Source organism: Poecilia mexicana, unplaced genomic scaffold (genome assembly GCF_051168715.1).
Source record: "Poecilia mexicana isolate PSO_F unplaced genomic scaffold, ASM5116871v1 scaffold_11, whole genome shotgun sequence".
Lineage (NCBI taxonomy): Eukaryota > Metazoa > Chordata > Actinopteri > Cyprinodontiformes > Poeciliidae > Poecilia > Poecilia mexicana.
Genome location: NW_028263380.1, coordinates 12,738,921 through 12,763,138, shown reverse-complemented (window position 1 = coordinate 12,763,138; position 24,218 = coordinate 12,738,921). Strand labels below are relative to the sequence as shown.

The following is a 24,218-nucleotide window of genomic DNA, read 5'->3' as shown; positions in this document are numbered from 1 at the left end:
TGATTTTTGCATGATTCCTTAATAATTTCTAAATTAATCTTACAAAAGTAATTAATCACCTGTATTTTTTATTTAGCTAATTTATAGGTTTTTTAAATAAAAAAAAATAAACCTCCCCATCTACAAGTCTTCTACTCTATATTGCAAATATATACTAATTATAAGATGCCTGTACCCAAGGTAAACAGGGTATAGAACAGCTTGAACTTGGATATAATTATAATTGTATTAATTATATTAGTTATAAGTGATACTAAAACCCCTGATCAGACCAAAATACTAGAGCTACTGCCTACCAATAGGTCACATTTACTGGAATCACAGAACCAAATTTTCTTACATCAGATGCTCAGGTTAAAGACAAACACTTTAAATCACTAATTGACCCTGATCGGAGAGTAGGAACTGAAACATAATATGTACGTCAGCAACTTTCTGAAGGATGTGGATTATTTACACAAACAGCTTGCCATACATGGCAGCCCCCCCTGCTGGACCCTGCTGATCCTGCCCCGCGCCCTGGGGAGGTTTCAAGCTTTGTCCGGATACGTGGAGGAAAGTAAGGCGGTCTCAGAATCAGTCCTGAATAACCTCTGCCAGCTCAAACTTTTTCCCTTTTAGTTTTTTTTTTGTTTGTTTTTTTGTGTGTAGACAAAAATGGCTCCCTCCACACCTTCCCACCTCTTCTCTCTGTGTTTGCTCGCCGTTTTCGTCTCGGCGGTGAACTCTCAGTACGAAAAGTACAGCTTCAGGAGCTTCCCCAGACACGAGCTGATGCCCCTGGAGTCCGCCTACAAGTACGGGCTGGACCAGTACACGGCGGAGAAGTGGCAGGAAACGGTGGAGTACCTGGAGGTGTCGCTGCGCCTCTACCGCCTGCTGCGGGACAGCGAGGCCTTCTGCAACCTGAACTGCAGCTCCGTGCGGCTGGACGACGAGCAGAAGTTTGCGGACTTTCCGGAGCTGCGGGCATTCGGGAACGTGATGAAGAGGGCGCAGTGCCTGAAGCGCTGCAAGCAGGGGCTGCCAGCTTTCAGACAGAGCTTACCCAGTAGAGACACCATCGATGAGTTTGATCGGAGAGAGCCCTACAAATACCTGCAGTATGCCTACTTTAAAGTAAGGCTGACTTGTGACTAGTTTACTGTTAAGCTTGCCTTTGTATTGCCTGATTTATTTGCCTAAAATCATGAAATAATATCTTTTCTTACTTAATTTTCATCTTTGTGTTACAGTCTAACAACCTGGCCAAAGCTGTGTCTGCTGCTCACACCTTTCTGCTGAAACACCCGGATGATGAGATGATGCAGAAGAACATGGCTTATTACAAGAGTCTACCTGGAGCTGAAGAACATCTAAAAGATCTGGAGACCAAATCCTATGAGGTGCATGCAACAATTCTGACATTATTGGTCTGATTTTTTTTTTTTATTTTAGCATTTGGTGTATGTTTGGCATAATATGCTCACCAAATGTCGCTCAAAAACAACAAAACTGCTTTAATGGAGTGACAAATAAGGAGGGTGAAGCAAAGTACCGGGATGTGTTGGCATAATTTATAAGGTCATTTGAAAAATAAGGAAGATGACTAATAACTAATGGTTTTCTTAGTCAGAACACAGTTGTCATAAAGACCAAAACTGACATCGTTCATAGATCAACAAGTTTAACAAAGACCTGAATGTTATATTATTATTTTTTTCAAATGTTTCAAAAACTGTTACAAGTGAGCCAGATTTTATTGCAGACTTGCATTAACAGAGAAAATCAAATCTTAATGCTAAATTTTGGAATTTAGATTATCTTTTAAGATCACATAAAAACAAATCGGCCATTGATGGTGAAGCATGGCAGTGGCTCTGTTATGCAGTGGGGCACTAGATGCAACAAAGAAATGATTAAGAGAGCATTTTCCACTGTTTGGTTAGAAAACAGGAGGTTATTCATGGTTATTAACTTAAAAAGTAAAGTATAAATGATAAAATAATACAGGTACTTTAATTTTAGAGAAATTATCAAGGGTGTGGTATTTGTTATTAAAAGGGATTACTTATTTATGTAGATTTTTTTTTCATCCTCGCTGAATAAATAAACTGAAATGTAATTTCAATATTTAGTATTTCAGCGTGAGATTATGCTACTGCAATAAAAAATGGTTTTGTTTATGGCTTTTAACACGTCTTTACCAATAAGAGTGAAAGAGACTAAATCACAGAAACGAAAATAAATGTGCATCTATTGAACCAGAAAAATGAGTTGAACAAGTAACTGTATTTTCCGGTATTGGATGTCAGTAATTTAGACTGTAACTATGAAACAGAAAGGCTGTTTAAACGCGAAGCCGTCTGATCGCTGAAGGTGCGTCCGGCCCAAACCCACGAGCCGTATTACTGGCTCTGTGGGCTTGTAGGATGTGGTTTCCAGGCCAAACGGGCCTCCCTGGTATTATGAGCTTCAATAGCCGACTGAATACGCAGATAAGTGGAGGCTTCGTTTAATTTTACTCCTTAGGAGCAACGAAGGGACTCTTGAAATGCTTGTACATAATGCCGCATCGCATCATGACTGCGTGTCTCCTTTTTTTCCAGACTTTATTTGTGCGCGCCGTGAAGGCGTACAACGGCGATAACTTCCGGACGTCGGTGTCGGACATGGAGCTGGCACTGAGGGACTTCTTCAAGGTCTACGACGAGTGTCTGGCTGCGTCCGAGGGTCCGAGACACGTCAAAGAGTTTAAAGATTTCTACGCCTCCATAGCTGGTTGGTTCATCCTCGTCTGTCAGAGCTGGTTTTCTGAACACGTTTAAACGTCACCGTCTTAAAGTTTTTTTTGTTGTTGTTGTTGTTTTTTAGACCACTACACTGAAGTCCTTGAGAGAAAGGTGATGTGTGAAAGCGACCTGACACCCGTAGTCGGAGGCTTCGTCGTCGACAAGTTCGTGGCGACGATGTATCACTACCTGCAGTTTGCCTATTATAAACGTGAGCAGACGCAGCATCCAGGGCTCACGGCGTTTACGAAAACTAGTCAACTGCAGCTGATCATTTTCATGTTTTCCCCAGTGAATGACCTGAAGAACGCGGTGCCATGTGCAACCAGCTACGTTCTGTTTGACCCCAACGATGAGGTCATGAACAACAACGTGGCCTACTACAAGTACCACAGAAACAAGTGGGATCTGACGGAGGAGGACTTCCTCCCCAGAGCAGTGAGTAACATCCCTTTTCTTTTATTCCATATTTTATTACACAGGTACAATCTATGCTTGCAACTGAAATGTTCACAAGCAAAAAATAATAAATAAATAAAGAAGAAGAAGCAAATGTGAATGAATATCTATATTTTTTTTTTGTTTTTTGCATGGAAAATGTTTCTCCTATTTACCTGAAAAGTTAAAATCTCAAATAAGATTTGGAAAATTATTTTCTGGTTTGAGTTTTTACGCTTTTAGAAACTTTTGTTTAAAGCAAAATTAAACGTATGCCAGAAAATAAAACCCTTATGTCTGATCTGTTGCACACATGTGGATGAAAACCTCCAGATTTAAAAATAAATAGTTTGTTGACACGATATTAGTAAAGGAGGTTGTCCAAACTAATGCAACACAAACTATCTAAACAGTTTGTGTAAAGAAACTAAAAATAAATAAATGTTACAGTTTGCATACTTTATGTAATAAATTACTTACTCTTATTCAAATATCTAACTATTTATACTAAAAGAGCTAGAAGGTAATCAATCATATAATTTCAATTGTACATTAAAAATGGAAGTAAAAAAAGTTATGATCAGTTTTCCAGGAAAAGGTGAAATTACAAAAATAATATTTTAAAGTTTATTTTTATCAGTCTTTTTATAGTTATGAATAATTCATCATTACATTGTTTGAGCTAATACAAATGGTGTTAATATGATTATATTATATTATATTATACAGTGATGTTTAACAACTATATTTTATGCAGGGATAAGTTTTACTATTAATTTATGATTTATACCTATACTGATAAAGTTTAGTTGTAAATAAACTGCACATTTGCATAATAACATTTAAAAAAAAAATTTTAGCTATATAGTATTTGGAGTTTCTTGTGACTTTTTGAAAAATTAAAAATATGTGTTTTTAAGCAGCTGAACCTTTTTTTTTCCTTTTTTTTCTTTTTTTTTTAAAGTCCTTCTCAGTGGTTTTGTGAACATATTTGTTTCTGGGTGTGTGCTGCAGGAGGCAGTGCGGTACTACAATCAAACCACCCTGCAGCTGCAGATGCTGGAGTTTGCAAAGCAACGCCTTATGAGCGACGATGAGGTGTGTGTCTGTGCTTACGTATTTCTGGGATCCCTCATTTCTGGACATTTGGGGACAAATAAAAGGAACATTAAACATTTTCTATGTATTTCTGATTAAATATGCTTAAAAAATGTAAACATCTAGGACTGGGTTGTTGGTTTCTCTCATAGTTTCGATCAAAGTGTTATTTAGAAAAAGAAATTGGATAATTGAGTCATGTCACATGACCCCCCCTGCAAGATACTGTAGGTTCACCAGGCTGCAATACCACCGACAGACATGTGGGGGCAGCATGACGCTAATCTAACTTGTGCTATTTTGAAGAATCTCACTAAGTATTTCATATGTTTTATGTTGTAAATCAAATTTAGTTCTAGACATAAATCTCCTTAGCAATAAAATATATGAGAGTTTCTGCTTTGAAATGAAACGTAATCTTTTAATCTGATCTGGTGTATTTGTGTTCGCAGGGAGAAGTGGTGGAGTTTATAGACGAGTTTCTGGACGAGGACCAATAGCACACATGGAAACACTCCAAAATACTCAATTAGAAATGACTAAACACTCCATTAGTCTGTATTTATTTGAATACTGCGTTTTTTTTTAATTTAACATTTTGGTTTTACCTCCACCTCTAAAGCACCAGTTGCGTTTGTAATTTGTCATTTTGTGCAGCAAGTATCCAGTTTTACTGTCTTCTGAATTCATTCAATGCTGTGAATGGTGTTGTTTTTTTATGACAATAAACAAAGTTTCTGGAGTTTTTTCTTCCATCACTTCCATGTTTAGATGCTAGGTGTAAGGATGTTGATATTTTCCTTGATATATTTGTTGCTTAAAAGGAAGAAAAAGCTAAAATAGATACTCATTAAAATCTAAACGAGAAATCCAGAATATATTTAGACAAAGTCCAAAGAATTATTTTTAGTGTCCATGCTTAAAATAATTACCTTGGTAGATTAATTAATGAACTAATTCTCCGTTCCAGCCCAGAGATTCTTTTTTTTTTTTTTCACTTGAGCTTTAATTAAAAAGGAAAAAGTCACGAAAAAGCTGTGGAGAGCGTAATGAAGAGCTGAGAGAGACATTCAGAGAGAACACTGAGTTGGTTATTAATGTGTGAACATTGAGTCTCTGTGCAGTTTGTCTCACAGTGGTGTTAGAAACCCACTGGGAAACATCCCCCCTGTGTCACCGCCTGTCTGCATTCTCGCTCTCTTCTGTCTCTTTTACTGCCTTTCTTTCACCACTGACCGCATTTCACCGTCTAATCGTGCACCTTTTTTTATTGCACTGAACGGTTGTGATTAATTAGAAAAAGTTGACTGCAAATAATTGCACCTGCTGTGTCACGAACAGATGCAAGCGTGATTATCAGAGAGCAAGGCGTCAGGAAGCAGAGTTAACATGATTTGCAGTGTCTTAATAAAGTATTTATAACCCTTTCAAGAGCAAACAGTCGCGTAATTTATTGGGATCTTTTCTGACAGACAAATTAAATAATACGTAATAAACAAAAATCTGATTTTCAGCCCTAGTCAACTCTAACTAAAATCCTCAGACTTGATCTCACGATGTATCCAGCTTTTTGTGGATTAAATTAACCACACGGCAACGTAAAAACCACAGCAAAACATGTTGCAAAAGGAGCTTTGGTCAGATGAAAAGTCAACTGTAATGAAGTTATTTATGTAAACGCAACGGCACAGTCAAAGGTTGAACCTTAATCCGTGTGAGAATTTGTGGCAATACTTTACATAAGCTAATCAAAAGTTCGACTTAACTAAATTACTTCAATTGGTTTACGAGTAATTTAACAATTGAACTTTGACTTTGACTAACTTGGATAAATGTAATTCGGTCATTTGTAACCAATTGAAGTGATTTAATTTGGATCACGCGTTCTCTTTTTAAATGTACAAAGTGCTGACTTGAGAGGACTGAACATAAAAGCATGCCACACTTTTCAGGTTTTTATTTAGAAAGATTTTTAAAACCATCAATCAGTTTTTTTTTTTTCCACTTTACTATCAAATGATATCTTGATAAAATACATAGTTTGTGGCTGTAACATGACAAAATGTGAAAAAGTGGTTATGAATATATTACACAGTAAAAAATGCTGGGTTATTTTCATAACCCAATTTCTGGGTTGAAGCTGTTGGGTCATAGGTTGGGTTAGTTTGACCAAATATTGGGTCAAAATTCATAACTCATGAGTTGGGTCAGAAATTTATCGGAAGTCTACATCTTGCACACTTCTGTTGGGCCAGGAGTTGGGTAGATTTACCCAAACGGTTGGGTTAAAGATGAAACTTGGAAGAAGCCACGCCCCTCTTCACAATCCTCCATTTTCAACATGACTGAGAACGTTGCATATCGGACTTCTCCTCTACTTTGAAATAAGACATGGTAAGTAAAAAGAAGATAAAGTTTCAACGTTAATAGAATTTTATACATAAATTGAATTTATTTCAAACATGTTTGATATTTATTTTTATGGTTATTTGAAATGTTTATTACGGTAGGTTGCTCTGACAAAGAGCTTCGGTGTTGCTACAACACGGATGTTGGGGAAAAATGGATGAAGGGGAAGGGCACAATTTGTCAAGTAAATTAAATTCAGTTTTTAATATAACCTCAATCATATTTGTTCGTAACTTAACATAGTCAAATTTTTAAAAATCGATTTAGTTTTAAAAGAAAATGTAGTTGACGGTTTGTCCCCTGATTTTTGCAATATGCGCGCGCATCCTCAGCGGGCTGAGGCTACGTGTTCGAACACCAGCAGTAATGGCGGAGGAGAGAGAGCAGAGCTTTAATAATGTGGGTATATTATGCTTTTTGAAAATAAAATAACTTTTGCAAAGTTATTAGGCGATAAATTAGTTGTGTAAACCTGAATTATGCGCTTGGTTTATTAACATATAGCTTAATTACAAACATGCTCGGACGTGTTCGGACTTATCGCTTCCCTCCAGCCGCCGGCTCGTCTCGCCCGCTCCGTCAGTTGACCGGGCGGAGCGGCTCGTTAAGCCGAGAGAGAACGACCGTCTCCCGGCACATTGCTTTCAAACTCCCGCTGGTTTTCGGCAACGAATTAAAAGCAAAACTAATACAATATCTAATGTTAATGTTTGCTCATTTTATTATTATTGTTACTATTAATTACAAATACATTTATTTAAAGTTGGTGCTGAAAGTTATTCAGCACTAAGTTTGTGTTAAGTTTTACTTCTAAATTAAATTATATGTGTCATTTTATTTTATTAAGTGCTATATTTATTTTTAGGAACATAAAATTACTCTGAACATTTGAAATTGATGGCTAATTACAAGTTATTTGCAGTGGTGACAGCTATAAGATTTAATTCAGTCATTCTTAAAGTTTGATTTGTGATTTTCTTTTCTGATAGATTTTGTAATTTTACATCCAGGATCTTCAGGAGAATTAAGCGAAACCCAAACTCCTCGTTCTCAAGGAAGACATTCTGCATGACCAAGAACATGAGTCTGCTCCCTCAAGGTATTGAAGCTCAGAAGAAATGTTCTCTAAAATGTTTTCATGCTTTCTAGTTACTGCAACATTTTAACACTAGCTTATGTTTGATACAGAAGATGATGTAGTCCTGCAGCTGCTGCCAGTACCCCTTCCTGCTCCACCTTACTCATTTGGGAGAAGTTTCAGATCCATCAACCTGGAAATTCAGATGTTTTCATTGATATCCAGCCTGTAAGTCAACCTTCATCTCTGAATCATGCTCAAATTGTTTAAATAAGTGCATTACATTCAATAGTGAGGTTTTGTGTTAAACTAGAATCAGTCAGAAATTAGTTTTTGAGAATATATCCCTTTACCTTTAAATTCACTAATGGCCTGTTTTTTGTGTCTTCTCTCTCTTGTTCTCAATGAAGATCTTTTGTATGGCCAAGAAGAGAAAGGAGCGGCCGTCTTCTCAACAACATGAATTTTCTCCCTTAAGGTATTGAAGCTGAAGAGATGTTTATAAACTGTTAACATTTAACATTTTAACACAAGCTTATGTTTGCCAGACAGACAAGATGATGTAGCCCTGACGCTGCTGCCAGTACTCCTCCCTACTTACACATTTGGGAGAAGAGTTTCAGATCCATCAACCTGGAAGTTCAGAAGGTTTCATTGATATCCAGCCTGTAAGTCAACATTCATCTCTGAATCATGCTCAAATTGTTTGCTGTTTATATAAGTTCATCACTAATGGCCTGTTTTTTCTGTCTTCTCTCTCCATCAGGTTGGGACAAACCTGGTGGTGCATCTACAAAATGTGACAACCCGTATGTCCTCATGCAGGGAGACAGGCAAAATGCTAAAGTGTTGTTAAAAATGCTCCTTGTTTAATGGCTGAAAGGTTTACTTGTAGTTTGCTTTAAAACAGACTTTTTTTCATTAAATGTTTTCTAATGTGGAGTAACAGATACTTCTGGAGTTGTAGCCAAATGAATTGAAGTGATTTAACTACTTACATTTTGTAACTTTTGTAAATGAAATCTGCTGGCTCTATATATGTATCATGTGGAAATAAAAGAAGCTTTAAATTCATATGCCTTTTAATCCTTTTTTTATATAGTGAAATTTAAAATCATTTTTTTTAACCCAACTATAGTGGTATAATAACCCTTGTGTTGGGTTATGAATTTCAACCCAATTTTGGGTCAATTTAAACAAGTCAATTTAACCCAACGTTTGGTTAGTTGCCATGACCCAATGTGCTGGGTCAAACCCTCAACCCAACCCAGTTGGGTTAAAACAACCCAGCGTTGGGTCGGTCCATATTTGACCCAGCGCTGGGTTACGTATTGGGTTATTTTTAACCCAGCAGTTTTTACTGTGTACTTTTTCCATGCAGGACAAGATCTGTATTTCAAATTACCTATAGAATATTTCAATCAAATTTACAGAAACACATTTTATATGTTTATTAATACCAAGGAAGCACAACACGTTTTACCTTCACAGTGAATTTTAAATGTACTTCTGGACTAATCTTCACACTTTGAGATCAACAGAAACTTTAAAAGTGTTTTTATTCACAGCATATATAACCAAAATAATTACTGAAAATGTTATATTTACAATATTATCATCATGCTTTTCTTTTATTGTCATGACTATAATCACAATTGTTTACCAGAAATAGTGTGAAATTATTTTTTTCTTTCCTGACTACAGCAGAATGAACTAAGAAAATAACATTATTGACTCAAGTTGACACAAATTCTTTTTCTTTATAAAGAAGGCATAATATTTGCCATACATGTGCAGATAATCACAAACTTACATGAAGAGAAATTCAATGTCTTGCCCATCCTGTCGTCACTTTAATCTTTCAATCTTCAGTCTGGAAAATAACTCTTCGATTTCTTTCCCCAAAGAAAGAAATCGAACTACTACTTTTCTTCTCTGGCATTCCTGAAATAACAGCAGTTTAAACATCATTTTTATGGAGCTAAAGTGAATTACACAAGAAACCGCCATGGACAACAATGCCAAAGTGTCTTACCTCATTAACAACATTTACACTAGTTATATATAACGTCTGTTTCAAATGTTACTTGCTTACCAAACTATAAAAACTGATATATTTGTATATAAACTCCTTTGAGTACTTAAATGTGTTTACATGTTAACATTTAAAAGTACATCTATTTGGTATTTGTCACAGGGTAGACAGAGAAACAACTAAATACCACGTTCACAGTGCACACATAAATACAGTTGTGCTCATTTAGCTAACTTGACCAAATTAATCAATCTTAGTCATTTTCAACCAGTCTGCACTGAGCACCTCTCCACATATCTTCTCCCGGGAAGATTTCAGAGGAAGTTTGTATTTAGAGCATGTGTGTTGAGGGGACAGTTTTCTTTTTGTGTAGTGGTAGAAAAATTAATTAATATCTTCACTGACGTCTCTTTCAAGGGCTAAATCAAAACATGGCAGAACTCGGATGAAGGAAAAAGTGTTTGCAGAAAATTGTATTTTCTCATTTGTGTTGCAGGATATTAGAACTGGGTTCAAATCCCACCCTAGGGTCTTTCTGCATGAAGTTTACATGCAGAAAACTTTACATGCATGCATGGTTTCTCTCCAAGTCATCCTCCAACAGCCTGGAAACGTGACATGATCACTTTTTGTACTTCTGGCAGTAAAGAAAAGCCTCACGGCATGATACTGCCTCCACCGTACTTGACACTTGGTTGAGTGTTATTACGTTGACTCTGCCAAATGCATGTCTTTGCATTTGGACCAAAAAGTTCAAACTTTGCCTGATAAAACTTTCTGCACAAGGCCATTTGTTTTATCAGCTGAAAATCAAATTAAGTTCAATTTCATTCCATTCCATTCAATTTATTTACGTAGCTCCATTTCACAGCATATGTCATCTCAAAGCCTCTCAGTTCATGGTGAAGTAAAACTGGTTTCACTGTGAACGGTGATGCTGATCAGACCCAGCCCATTTTTAAAGCAGTTCCTAAGCAGAGTTTCATTTGGGGGGCCAACTGGGGTCAAGTTCACCAGCCGACCCAGCACAACTCTTATTTTGTGCTGTTTTGATTATTTTTGCATTATCGTGCATGTCTGCATTACTGTAACTTACTTTGCATTACCCAATGAGCCAGCAATGAAGTAAAATGACTGGTGGATTATGTTTTGCTGCACGGTCATAGCAGTCATGTTATATAAGTAAATAACATGGAATAAAGTGCATATTTTAAACTAAAAAAAAAAGAATAGCTCAGTAAAATAGGATAATAGTTTTGGTCAGATGGATGTTTGTTGTGGAATAAATGATTACCAAACGCTGCTTTCCCACCACATTGTCCAAACAAAACATTGACCTCCATTGTAAATCAACACTGGTTTTGGAATGGCTAAATCTTGTTAGCATAGAGTTAGCAAAGCAAAACCTCGTCTTAAATCCTGTTGACAATTGGTGCACCACGCCAGAAAACCTGCCAGTTTAAATTAACTCTCCCAAAAGAGTGGTCAGAAGTTTGTTGGTGGCTACGAAAAGCTTGTCTTCAAGGCGCAAAGAGAGATTTAACCACATGTTAGTTGGGGTTTATGTATATACATGACCCTGTACAATGCACCTGATTCAAATAACTGGAGAATATTATCAAGTTGTGCAGATACCTGTTAAAAGCATTTATGTAAATCAGGCGTACTGAAGATTCAACAGATCTAAAGCTTTTATGACAATGGATTCCAAGGGTTGACATTCTTGATTTACAGCAAAGCATCAAGGCATTCAAAACAGTTTAAAAAACAGCAGAAACCCAAGGAAATACAAACAAGCATCACTAGAATGATGAAAACATTTAAATTTGGTAGTCCCAGTTGATATAGTCATGGAGGAATAGCTTCCCTGTATTTTCTAGTCTCTTTGTTTTAGGCACAGCCCGTTTGCATCCAGCTACATGCAGAAGTTTTAAAGTAATAATATGGGGGTATATTTATAGCTAACTCAGCAAGGCTTTTTTTCACTGAAGCAGAAATGCAGCTAGTTATCAAACCCAAAGTGTTCACACCTGCAGTAGTGTCTAGCGTGATGAAGGGAAGTTCCTTCCTCTTGTTTATCTTAATTCTTCTATCTTTAAATGTCTCTGTTCTTCATTAACGTCCTGGTTCTCCACTCCTACACTTTCTGCTGCATCTCTATCTGTTGGCCCGGTCTGCTCTGGTTTTGACCTTTCCCGTTCATCTCGTACAGTGAACTTTTCTGCTGTTTCCGTCTGTAACACCAAACTCCGATGATGACCGCGGTGGCCACGGCACACACCGCCACAATGATGGCAGCCACCTTCGCCCCTTGGGTGGTTGAGCTTGGAGGGTGAGGCGGACAGTCCTCACCCACACAGATCGTCTTCCTCTTCTCTCCTTCCATCTCACCCATCATACCTGGCAGATCGTCTACAGTGTGTTCCTCCATCACTCCAGGAAACGTGTTCCCATCATGCACCGGGGGAGCTGGGCCGTGATCGAGGAAAGGGTGATTGGTGAGGTCGTCCAGCCAGGAGTGGGTGGGAGGAACTTGTTGTGTGTCATAATCCAGGGTGTCGGAGTTTGAGGGGGAGTTTGAACGCTCTAAATGGTCAGATGAGGTAGCTGGAGTCCTGGAGCCAGGCCAGTTCTTCTTCTCCCTCCCTTGGTCAGATTTAGGTGCCATAGTGAAGGATATATCTCCGTCTGACAAACTGAAGTGAGGAACCCGTTTACGTACTTCCACATCGTTGGGTTTGTCTGTTGTCTTTGCCATACTGGTTCCCATTTGCCCTTTTGTGGAATCGCTATTTTCTGTGTCAAATAGATCAACAGGATATCCATCAAGCCAAGTATTATCTTTAGTGCTCTTACTTCCTGCTTCCCTCTGGGTGATGTTTGGTCGCCGCTCATTGGCTACAGAAATGATTAGATGTGGGTGATGATCATCATCTTCATGGCTATCATGGTCGTCATAGCTCTCCTCGTCTTTGTCTTCACGATCATCGTGAATGTCGTCTTCATCGTGATCATAATGTTCCTCCCCATCATCATGATCGTCACTTTTTGGATGGTGTTCTGAATTATCAGGATGTTCTCCATCATTGTCTTTGTGATCATCATCATGATCCTCCTGACTTGGGTGATCGTCGTATGTAGCATCACCATCATCGTATTCTTTGGTGCGATCACTGCCGTCTTCGTGCTCGCCCATGTCATAATGGTCATCATGATCATCATCGTCTCTGTCCCGATCAGGTCTGTCCGAGTTGTCGTAGTGAGTCGGTTGCTTCACATTGTCATCAAAATCCTCTTCTTGGCGACTGCCAGGATCATCATGATCATGGTGATCATGGTGATCATCATGATCATCATGATTATAGTGATCATCGTGATTATCTTGATTATCGTGATCATCGGTACGATAGTCTTCATGGATGTCCAGGTCATCATGGCGGCTGTCATCCTGATCATCATTGTCATCTCTGTCATATATTTTATCATCTTGATCTTTATTTCTGTTCTCATCATCATCATGATCGTCATGATTGTCATGATTGTCATGATCGTCATGATTGTCATGATCGTCACGATCGACAAAGTCGGTGCTTTCCAGCTTTTCTTGGCTCTCGTTTTCTTTGCTCTCCTCAGACAGGGCACCAGAAGCTCTCTGTGTTGCTTGTGTGACTGAGTCGCTGGCGATGGGCGGTACATCCTCCTGGAAAGCCTCAGAGGGGAACCAGAACATGTGTTTTTGGGAGAGAAGAGAAACAGGCTCCTTCGTGGCTGGAGCTGCACCAGTCCGGACCAACTTGGTACTGTCCTGCTCAAACCTGGGATGGACCGTGAAAGCATCTTCCTCTCTCATTGCTACTTCATCCACAGTTCCTCCAAAGGTTCTACTGCTATTAATCACCTTTACTCCAATATCGTGCACTTCATGGCGATCCTGGTGATCCTCTTCTACACTGACCCAAAATTTTGTTTCTTGCTGCTGCAGAATCCCCTTCCCTTTTTGAGAAGTATCTCTGAATATGTCTTCTTGACTGTCATGATCATGATCTGTTTCTTCATAGGAATCTTCAAACTTGTCTTCATAGTCTACATGGGTTTCAGTTGCACCTAAAGATAAAATGACAAGACATTAATCAAATTTAGAGCTACGTCGTATAAAATTCTATGTTTCATGTTAACATTGGACAGTCTGCATGAGCCTGCAGAGCTAACATCAGCTACAACAGACCTGGAAGAGGTTTGTCATTCATAAATCATCTTGTAAATCCTCATGTCTGAAATCATCTAAAAACCAAAACCATAAACATGACAGATCCCACAGACTAACCATCTGCTCAGAGCTGGTTGAAGGTAAAACCAGCAGACTTTTTTAATATAAAATTAACATGGCCACATTATGAAGAGTCAAAGCAGACATTTTCATCACAATTCACATCAGAAAGTTTGTAGCCAAGATACAAGCACCTTAAAACTTTAAAGAAACAAAACATGAAACCCTTTCTTCACATTTTTTGTTTGGTTTTGCTCCTTAATATTTTAAAACATTTCATAAGACATCTAAAATGTAAAAAAAAAAAAAGTACCTTTAATGCAAATCTGCACAGTCCCGTACCACTCGCCGCAGCTGTCACACAGCAGGCTGAAGGCAGAGTGACCGCTGGGCATCACGTAACCGGGTGTGCACGTGTACAGCAGCTCGTCTCCCATCTCAAACCCTGAGTGATCCTGCAGATGGGTGTTGGGGAACGATGGAGGATCCCCACAGGTCACAGCTACCAACATCAAAAAATGACACAGATGATGTAAAATAAAGATTACTCTTTTCAAAGTAATACAAATGTCGCTACATTTCACTCAGGTCATTATAAGGATGAATTAAAAAGTAGTTTATGTTGTAAAAAATGTGTACAAAAATATTAAAGACAAAAAGTATCTGCATTGTTGTTCATGTTAAGAAATGTTTATGTTCCTTTATTGCTGAAGTTTGATCAGAAACACTCATAAGGTTTACCAAAACAAATACATACACCCAAGAAGAAAGCACAGTAAATATCACAAAGAGAGCTGAAAAGAACCACTGTTCTTTTACGGTTTTGGTGTATCGTTATATTTACACCACTGACCTTTGTCTTTCATGCAGAAGGCACTCAGGTGTGCAGTGTCCTCTGTAGCGTTTTCTGTCTTCACGTTAACAGCCTTCAGTGAACTCCCCTCAGCATTACAAACTGTCGTCCTGCAGACAGACACACAAATGGTACGACAACAGACTATCAGAAGTATTCACTCTTACAAAACCTTTAAAAATGGTGTCACATTACTATGGAGAGCCTATTCCAGCCAAAATGTATTAAATCAATAAATCTATAAATAATTGGCTACTTAATATAATCACCTTTACAATAAATACCTAATTTTTATTTATTTGTTTATTTATTATTATATTTGTATATTATTTACAAATAAGTAATTTTTGAATATTTATTCATTTATTTGTATATTATTTTATTTATTTACATATGTATTTATTCATTAAATCATATATTTATTTAGGTATTAATTCATTTATTTATTTAATTTTGACTGAAATGTCTCTCCATGCAGTAGAACCAAAACTTCAGTGGATTTTATTCAGACTTTTTGTGACATAACAAAGTAATTCATAGTTGTGAAGAGGAAGGGAAATTATGCGTTGTTTTCACAGTTATTTAAGGCATCATCCAGAAATAAAGATAAATTAAATTACAAAGTATTTTTTATGCTAGATACATCATGCTTCTGTACAACTTAAAAGATTTTTCTTCAACCACCAGGGGGCGCTTTAGCAGGAAGTGAGTCATTGGAAGTCAAAATTGGAAATCAAAGAAGAAAGCGCTGATTTTCATTTAGAACAAGCACATGCTAGCAGCAGGCACGAAGAAGAAATGTTTTCAAACTCATCATGGAAACCACATGAAGAAGTTAATTTGATACAGCTTTTAAATTGAAGGCTATCGACCTGGCAGTACCGATCGATAGCCGCTGCTCGTAAGCTCATCGTGAACGAATCCGTGGTTCGGCATTGGAGACGGAGGGCATCTAGTGTCCTTGTGGAAAACCGAGAGTGGTGGAGATACCAGCGGATTATAGCGTGGTGCGGCTTATATATGTATGTTTCCAGGTTTTTGTTTGTTTGTTTGTTTGTTTGTTTGGTTTTATTTTATTTTATTTTTTTAACTTTGTGGGTGCGGCTTCCGGACTATAGAGGTGCGCTCTATAATCCGGAAAATACCGCAACTATCATGGGCTACCAGGCTGAATACACGTGAAAATGAAAACTTAAAAGTATGATGTTGCATTCTGTTTAAGGAAGCAGATGTTGCTATTGACATATATGAGTCTGAGTACAACTGAACTAATCAAATGATTTGGAAAAATGTGTTTGGAGAAGCAGTGTAATTCATGACTCTTGTTTCATCAGCATTAGGTGACATAAAACAGAGAAAAGATGCAGAAAAGAAAAACACAAACTGGTAAAACCTTGACCTATAAACCTGTAGAGCATCTGTTAAAGAAAGTAACATTTGTCACATAAAAGAAGAGCTACTTGTCAAACTATTACCTTTATGCTACATGTGAAACCAAATTGTCTACATCTGTATGTATGAAATATGGTGTTGTAGGAGCAACACACAGCAGTGACCTGCAGTGACGGACAAGTAAGAAGACGATGTTAATGTATGGGAGTTAGGCTGGATGGTATTTGTTTATAGCAACACACCAGAAAAAACCTCTGACAATGTTTCAGTGAAGACTGTAAGATAATAGTGATGGAACCGAGGAGAAAAAAAAAAGAAAGTTCACACCATTGATAGAAAAAGTTAGGAAGACAAAGAAAAATCAAAAACAACTCAAGAGCAGCGATCGTTTAACTAACTCACAAAAATGTGTAAATCTAACCTTGAAGGAAAATAGATGAATAAAATAAACATCTTTGCGCAAAACTCTAACTTTTGATGGCTCTAATAAATGAGATTCAACCGCCCATCACGCCCAGAAAACAACTTTTAATAGCAGATCATTTATGATATTTGACATGGTGAGCATCATGTCTGTCACCGCTGTAGTGAAACATCATGATTGCTTCCATTTTTCTACGTGAGTTTTGTCACTTTTCTCTACATTTGAACCAAATAACCCAAAACCTACTGTAAGAGTTTGGATCTCCTCTTCCCACCTAAGTACCTGTCTCCCTCCTAAATCAAACGTGCATCTGTTTCTGTCTCTTGGGGTAGGGGGAGGGGGATGAAAGCAGCATCTCACGTTGCTGTGGAGACGTGGGGCGTAAATGGAGGCAGTTGTCGACATGACACCCCGGCTCAGAATTCCCTCATCCCTCAGGAGGAGACAGAGGAGCCTTTCTCCGTCTTTTGCTCCCTGCTTTTTCTCTCCTCCCTGAAATGTGTCACTCTCGTATCTTCCCACACTTGCTAAAACAGACAGCGCTCCCTCCGCTTCCTTTCCTCTTTCATCCGTTCCTGTAACCTCTGTCACACGTACAGGCGGCGCGCACACACTTGTGGGAGCTTTGATCGTCTCCAGAAATCTCCCCGCTTATCTCCTCAAAGGCGGGAAGGCAAATGCTTATTTTCTTACCCCACCGTGCCTCCGTAGAGCCACCCGCGGGTGCAGTGAGAGAAGAAGCACTCCACCACGGCTTGACGGAGCTCTCCCACTGACGCCAAGCGGGCATTTTGCGAGGCACACGCCTGCTGTGGTTCCCCGAAGCCCTGCAAGCTGCTCGGGTCTAAAACAAACACACGACCTGCAGAGAGACGACGCCACGGGTCAGAAAGTTTTCTGACATCCTGGGATGGAGTTCAAGATTGTTTCTGCACAGAATTCAAATATTCATTAAGAAAACATCTAGATAAATCCTTCTACTTATTGAAACTTGTGTAGTCTGAGCTGTTTTGCAGTGTTATTACTCTGCTAATACTAAATGGTTGGCTCAAATCAATTGAGGCCTTTTGACCTTTTGACCATCTTTATTTGATTTATGTGATTACTGTCTGTTGTCACAGATGGTAACTGGGAGAACACACTAAATGAAATTTATTCAGCTGAGAAACAGTAGACTCCATTTAGTGAAAGTATTGCTATGTAATTTGTCTGAACAGGGCTGATTTATGTTCTAATAAAACAGACAAATAAACCAAAAATAAAACACGTGACAAAGTTAATGCTATGCCTAACTAATATGTGTGCTCAGTTCTCAATGTTAGTAATATCTTAGGAAAAAATTTGGAAAACCAATCATAGATAATGGTTTCCTCCATGTTGCTACCAATGTTTATATATGTAATAAAACAGAGGCAAACGTGATATAACGTGTTAAAGAGCTTGCTGAAGTACAACATCACTTCTATATGACAAGAGAAGACGAGCTCCAATCTAATTGTTTTTTTCCCCTTTCATAATTAACATCACATTCCCTTCAACTTGCCAGCATGCAAAGCAACAGACTCGGAATGTTTTTTTTTTGTTTGTTTGTTTGTTTTGCAAAAAATACATATTGTGGGATTTTCAAATGACCACTGCTGTAATTAAACATAACAAAAGGTTGAATGAGACGAGAAAACCAGAGAAAAGCCTACAGAAACGTCAATATGCCTAAAAGAAGATATTTTAGCAATAAAATGGCTGTTGTTGAATTTATAGAGTTTTATATTTTCAGCTATTTGTGAAACTTAGATATTTCAGATTATCGAACAAATTTTTATATCAGAGAAGGATAACCTGACTTAGCAAAAATATAGTTTCCAAATTAAATCTATCCCATTTTAATGTACATCCTATTTTTAGTTTTTTTAAAAGTGTTTTTGTTAATTCTTCAGATTTGGTAAAAAGAAAAACTTTGCCAAAAATATGGTTGTCACATTTAATCCATGATTTAACATGAAGGGCAGCCATATTTTATTGGAGAGCCAGGTTGTTTTTTTAGCTTAAAAAAAAATAAAATTACTACTTGAAAAGTGCATTGCATATTTATTCAGGGTGTCTGTAACAGAGGAAACATTTTTCACATTATGCATGGATTGCATTACAAACAAATTAGCCAAGCAAAAGTTGTATGGATTGTTTATTTTATTTTATTTTATTATCATTATTATTTCAGTCATATTTCTTACATTAACTAAAAACCAAGCTTTCTTTTCTGTTCATTTTTACCACAAGACTACATCATAAAAGAAACAATGGTTCTTAATTATGATTCTACTGCAAAAGAGAAAACAGCTAGTTATATCTTTATAACTAGTTATAATTTAACCTGTTCTGTCATTTTGAAGTTTGCTAAATGAAATAACTTGGAGGTCCTTTTGGGTTACATTTATGCAATTTCACCGCAATGTATTGAGTGATTCCCTTTTTAATGTCTTGGATCATTTTTTTTGTCACTGTTGTTATCCCAACGGTTTGTGTTTTACAGTGTACCAAACTACCAAGGCGCAAAAACGGACGCTTTGTTGCTTCACTATTTCTTATCGCTTTAATTTTTTTCTTGACACGCACCTAAAACGACGTTTTGAAAACTACCTTTAAAAGTCTCAAAAACGTGACTCCATTAGCAACAAAAGTTTAAAATATTATCTTACCTTCTGCGTTCACAACAGAGGTCACAGCAAGAAAAGCCAGGCATCCAAAGAACAAGGACTGAACTATTTGTTTAGAACAATAAAGCATCTTTTTCAGCCCTCGTCTGTCTAATATCTCTTTGCTTTGGAAAAGGTGCCCTAAAAACCTCAAGAATTATTCACAAACTCGCAGGCAGAAGTAGCAATTTGTTTCCTTTTTTCTTCTTCTTTTCTTCTTCTTCTTCTTTTTCTTCTTTTTGGCTGCACAGACTAAAACTGCACGTCAACCAGCGAGGATGCTGAAGGAAGAAACATGAAACGGCTCAGGAGTGAGGAGGCGCAGCTTATCTTCCCCAAATAGTCGCACTGGCAAGCAGATGAAGCACCTGTGTGAAAAATCACGTCCTCCCGTAAGTAAATACGTCACGGCTCAAAATGTCCAGGGTGGGCAGAGGGAGGTGAGCAGGACTGCTGCTTCTCAGCGAGACCAGACTGTTAGTAATGACTTTATAATGAGGATATAAAGTTGTAAAAATAAAAATCAATTCAAGAGAATGTTGTGGTTTCCAAAGTTGTGAAAATAATAATCATAATAATAATAATAATAATAACAATAATAATAACAATAATAATAATAATGTGATTTATTTGTTGTTTATAAAATATTTGGTAGTTAAAACATGTGACAATGTATTTCCCTTTGAGTTTTGTGGAAAAAGAAGTTTTCATCACAGGTATATTTCAATATATTTAATTTCTTTAATTTTTTTAAACGCTATGAAGAGAAACTCCCATATAGACTCACTAAGCATAAATAGATATATTTATCTATTTATTTATGACACTTTAGAGGATTATGGCTGCAGCAACTCAAAGCTCAAATTGAAACATAACACAAATATCTAATTTACGAGTTTATATATGTCATTTGAACCTTCCCATTCTCAAATAATATTGAAATAAAAACAAATGGTCCGTTAGAGCACCACACACAGATGTATCCAGGACGTCAACTACATCTGTCATAGTTTTTGTGTCTCATCTCAGGAGATAAGCAGAAATGATTGAAATATACCACTGACTATGAAAAATCTACATTGTATGTTTCCCCTTTTTTTAAGTTGCTGAAAAAATATACATTTTCATGATAATTTGTTGACCCAAGCACTTATCTGAATCAAAAATTTCTGTATGTAATGCTTTTTAATCAGGCTTTCATGAGAAGTGCATTATTGTGTCATGGGAGGTAAATGGTGTCTGGTTTTCAACTTATTTACAACTAAAGATCTGCTCAAAAGTGAGCCACATGTGGAGCCTGGAAATATTTCAGAGTAAAAAAACAAAACATTTAATTTTTCCTGATAGTTGGGTGATTTTGCATCTTATTGGAGTGATGTTTGGTCATGCATGGTTGAACAATTGATAGCACTGTTGCCTTACAGCTAGAAGGTCCTGAGAAAATAATCAAGGCGACACTCAAGGTATGTTTTAGATCACGGAATAACATTTTAATATGCTATACAGGTCAGGATACGGAGAACAGCGAGGCTGAGACCCTAACTCATGCGCTCAGGTTATTTTTGGAGAAGTGGAGGTCTGACGGCAGAAGGAGAGCCGTGGCGAATACGAGAAAGACAGCAATTCACACCTGATCTGCCGTAGGGAGTCTGGTGAAAATGATGCCTGCAGCAGGTGTCCCCCCAGGGGGTTTTGTCTGCAGACAGACGCTCGTTCAGACATCACACAGGTGTGTAATCTCACAGGGCTTCCAGTAGGCTTCCATTTCATGGGTTGTGAAGGTAAACACGCAGGCACACACAAATGCACAACCGCAAGATTACTTGTCGTATGTGTGAGACCCGCGACTTCCCATGTGAACGTATGTCCTGTCAGGAGGAGCTGGGCTGCCGACTGGCTGACTCACAGGAAGTTACTGGCCACCATGAGAGACACACAGTAAAGGTTGAGGTTCACACAAACTGGAAACGCTCTGAACGCTTTTCGGTGAGGCGGCAAGCAGGAAATATGGTTTCGGGAGCAATTTGCAGTGTTTCCTCCTGCACTTGTATCACCTTGGTGTCAAAATCCTTGTAGCTAAAAATGTCTCTTCATACAAGGACAAGAACAAAAACAGTTCCTTACTTTATGATGGAGTACTGTAACCCATTACAATAAATAAGTTCTGGAAAGTTAGAAAATAGAAGATAGTTGTATATTGTTATCAGTAAGTAGTATTTCTTTCAGAATGATTGCACAATGTTTGTCAAAACTGCACTGTTTGGTTACTCGAAGCAAATGTTTGATATGTTTTCGCAATTACTGGACACCATTTGTGTTCAGGTTGCGGCCATCTGACCCAAATGGTTTGTCACGCGTGAAAAGGAAATTGATTAGGATGTTAAGCAACCAAACAACCACCAAAATTTAATCCAGTAATGAACTGGACAGCGCTGCCCAGTGTGAAACTAGTTTTACATCACCACAGACTGAGACAGTGCCAGCTAAGAAAAAAAAGGAGTGTGTCTTTGCACACCAACTGATGCAGTCTGATCAGTTGGTGTGCGTTTTTGTTTTGACAATCTCCTTATTGCTTATTTATTTTAAGGTCTTTAGCTACAGGCCTGGCTTTATTCTGTTAATTTCTATGTCTTCATTATTGCTCGGAGGGTGTTGCCATATCAACATATCATGGAAATGGCAGCATCATCCAGTGTATTGCACAAATTAATGAAGTATTACCCAGAGATTATTCAAGCGCTATTAAACTGGGAGCAGGCGTTCCGAGATTTATCAATGAAAAATCACTGAAATGTAATTATTGATATTGTGTAACGTATCATTGAGTTGTTTGGTTATTTGAATTTTATATTGTAGTTGTGTTTCTTGTTTTCTGCACGTTTCCACTGGTTTAACAGTTTGACAATAACCTGTTTAGTGGAATAAGTGTTTAGTGGACCTCCGCCTGAGGAGGCTCACCTCCTCAGACGGGAAAAACATCCTCCAGGTGAGAGGAGGGTGCTTAGAAGTCTTATTTGACATATTCTTTTAATTTTCTTTTTCTAGTGGTGGTCATCAGGAAAACAAAACCAAGGGGAGGCACAAATCAAAACCATAGCAGCAGGAAAATACTAAACAAGCCAATTGGGAGAAGAGAGTCCCATCTCTTCTCTATTCTCTATGTGAATAATACACAAAAGCTCAGCACTGTCACTCCCATGTCAAATTTATATGCACCCTGCATCAACGCTTTCAGCAATTTGTCAGCCTGTGTTGAAGACTCGTGTGCGTGACGGTTGACCCCGGCTGACGTTGCTCCACGCACTGCGATCGTCAGGACACATTCTACACCGAGCTGCCATGCTCAGCTGAGTCATGATGAGTGATGAGAGCAGCTATTCAAAGGGCTGAGCTAATTCGTTTGATGGGAGATTGTTAATTACTCGCTGATGCAGAGGAATGAGCTGTGGAAATGTGCCGCATGCTGAATGTCATTAGGTCAAAAATATTTCCAGAAAAACGCAGAAATATTTGGGATTTGTTGTGCCTGCATTGTGTTTTGTCTCTCTAGACGAGGCGTTTCTTCATGTACTAATTGACCAGAAGGAAAACTTTAGTTTCTGCCTGGAAACTAAAGTTTTCTGAGGACTATTTTTTTGACAAACTGTTAACCCCTCCCCCAAAAAAAACTCTACGTTAATTGTTACTGGGCTGTGTTGTCAGTTGTACATCTTTCAAATATAATACCAGTTTGCTGCAGTTTTTTTTTTTTTTTTTACTGGTAAATCATTTGCTGCTTTTTACATTAAATTATAGTAAAGTTCTTTGGCACAATTTTTACTTGAGTTTGTTTTTGCGTTAAATTTTTTTGTCTGAGGATAGTGTTAATCATACTCATTATTATTTCTTAGATATGTTTTATTAATTAATTTTAGTGTTTCGGTTTGCTGCTTAAATATGGTTGTTTTGCATGTCTGTGTTGTCATTTAACATTTGCTGTAATTTTGTTTCACTTTTTTACAAATTTTTAGTTGGTTTTCTTGTTGATTTATTATCTTTTTAGTCAGTTTATATCTTAATATGAGTAATTCTGTTATTTTTTAGTGAACATCCTGGTCTTTTCTGAATTATTTGATTTTTATTCTCTTATTTTAAACTTTAAAACAAAATGTTGTCGGGCATGCTTTAAGACAAATCAGGGTTGGTAGAGATTAAAAAACATAAGCAAAATAAAAAAAAATTTGTGGCAGCAACTAAAAGGGCAGATTGTAAAGTGTAACAGTAGAACAAGCGAACTCTTGAAACGTTCATGAGGTTTGCTTTTAATTAGCACCCCAATGGCTGGAGCCATTTAAGACTATTAAGAGACTGAGCAGAATAAAAACTGCAGTCACTGCACAGCCAAAGGAAATAAAAGCAGAACAGTTGTTTGCTCTTATTTATACACATCTCCTTCTCGTCCCACTGCAGATGCTTTGTGCATCATTAGGAAAGAAAGGTAGGAAACAAACAAAATACAAAACGACGTTTTTGGAGTCTGACAAGATTAAAATGAAATATACTGATTCCAGATTTCAGTGCCACTCTTTGACTGTTGGTAGCAAAATATGAACTAAAGAAGACATTACGCACGAGGAAAAAATAAATCTGGAAATCCCTTTAAAAGATGCTCGCTCTCTTTAATTAATGCAATGATGGTAACAAATCTCCTTAAACAAGTTATTTCAGTGGGGCAACTTTTGGTAAAAGTAAAAAAAGAAGAAAAAAAAGCCCTTAATAAGAAT

The 24,218-nt window shown here is 37.6% G+C and overlaps 2 protein-coding genes and 1 long non-coding RNA gene across 5 annotated transcripts; 2 read left to right on the top strand and 1 right to left on the bottom strand.

Annotated features, from left to right (window-relative positions):
- Positions 1 to 168: 168 nt before the first annotated feature.
- crtap (cartilage associated protein) lies at positions 169 to 5,049 on the top strand. The gene is made up of 7 exons (XM_014987701.2): positions 169 to 1,119; positions 1,236 to 1,385; positions 2,589 to 2,760; positions 2,854 to 2,982; positions 3,064 to 3,209; positions 4,224 to 4,307; positions 4,760 to 5,049. The coding sequence occupies exons 1-7, from the start codon at positions 658 to 660 to the stop codon at positions 4,805 to 4,807; spliced, it is 1,191 nt and encodes a 396-aa protein (XP_014843187.2). The 5' UTR covers positions 169 to 657; the 3' UTR covers positions 4,808 to 5,049.
- Positions 5,050 to 6,401: 1,352 nt separating this feature from the next.
- Positions 6,402 to 8,868, top strand: LOC148156417 (uncharacterized). Of its 3 annotated transcripts, none has more exons than XR_015764558.1 (6): positions 6,402 to 6,701; positions 7,706 to 7,815; positions 7,905 to 8,022; positions 8,205 to 8,272; positions 8,347 to 8,462; positions 8,561 to 8,868. It is a non-coding gene; the product is annotated as an uncharacterized LOC148156417 (long non-coding RNA). The 3 variants fall into 3 exon arrangements; XR_015764556.1 differs by having other exon boundaries at positions 8,343 to 8,462; XR_015764557.1 differs by having other exon boundaries at positions 6,403 to 6,701; positions 7,727 to 7,815; positions 8,343 to 8,462.
- A 3,098-nt stretch (positions 8,869 to 11,966) lies between these two features.
- Positions 11,967 to 19,786, bottom strand: susd5 (sushi domain containing 5). The gene is made up of 5 exons (XM_014987699.2): positions 19,459 to 19,786; positions 17,459 to 17,627; positions 14,950 to 15,059; positions 14,410 to 14,598; positions 11,967 to 13,933 (listed from the first exon to the last, which is right to left on the bottom strand). Exons 1-5 carry the CDS (start codon positions 19,544 to 19,546, stop codon positions 11,967 to 11,969), a joined length of 2,523 nt encoding a protein of 840 aa, XP_014843185.2. The 5' UTR covers positions 19,547 to 19,786.
- Positions 19,787 to 24,218: the final 4,432 nt, after the last annotated feature.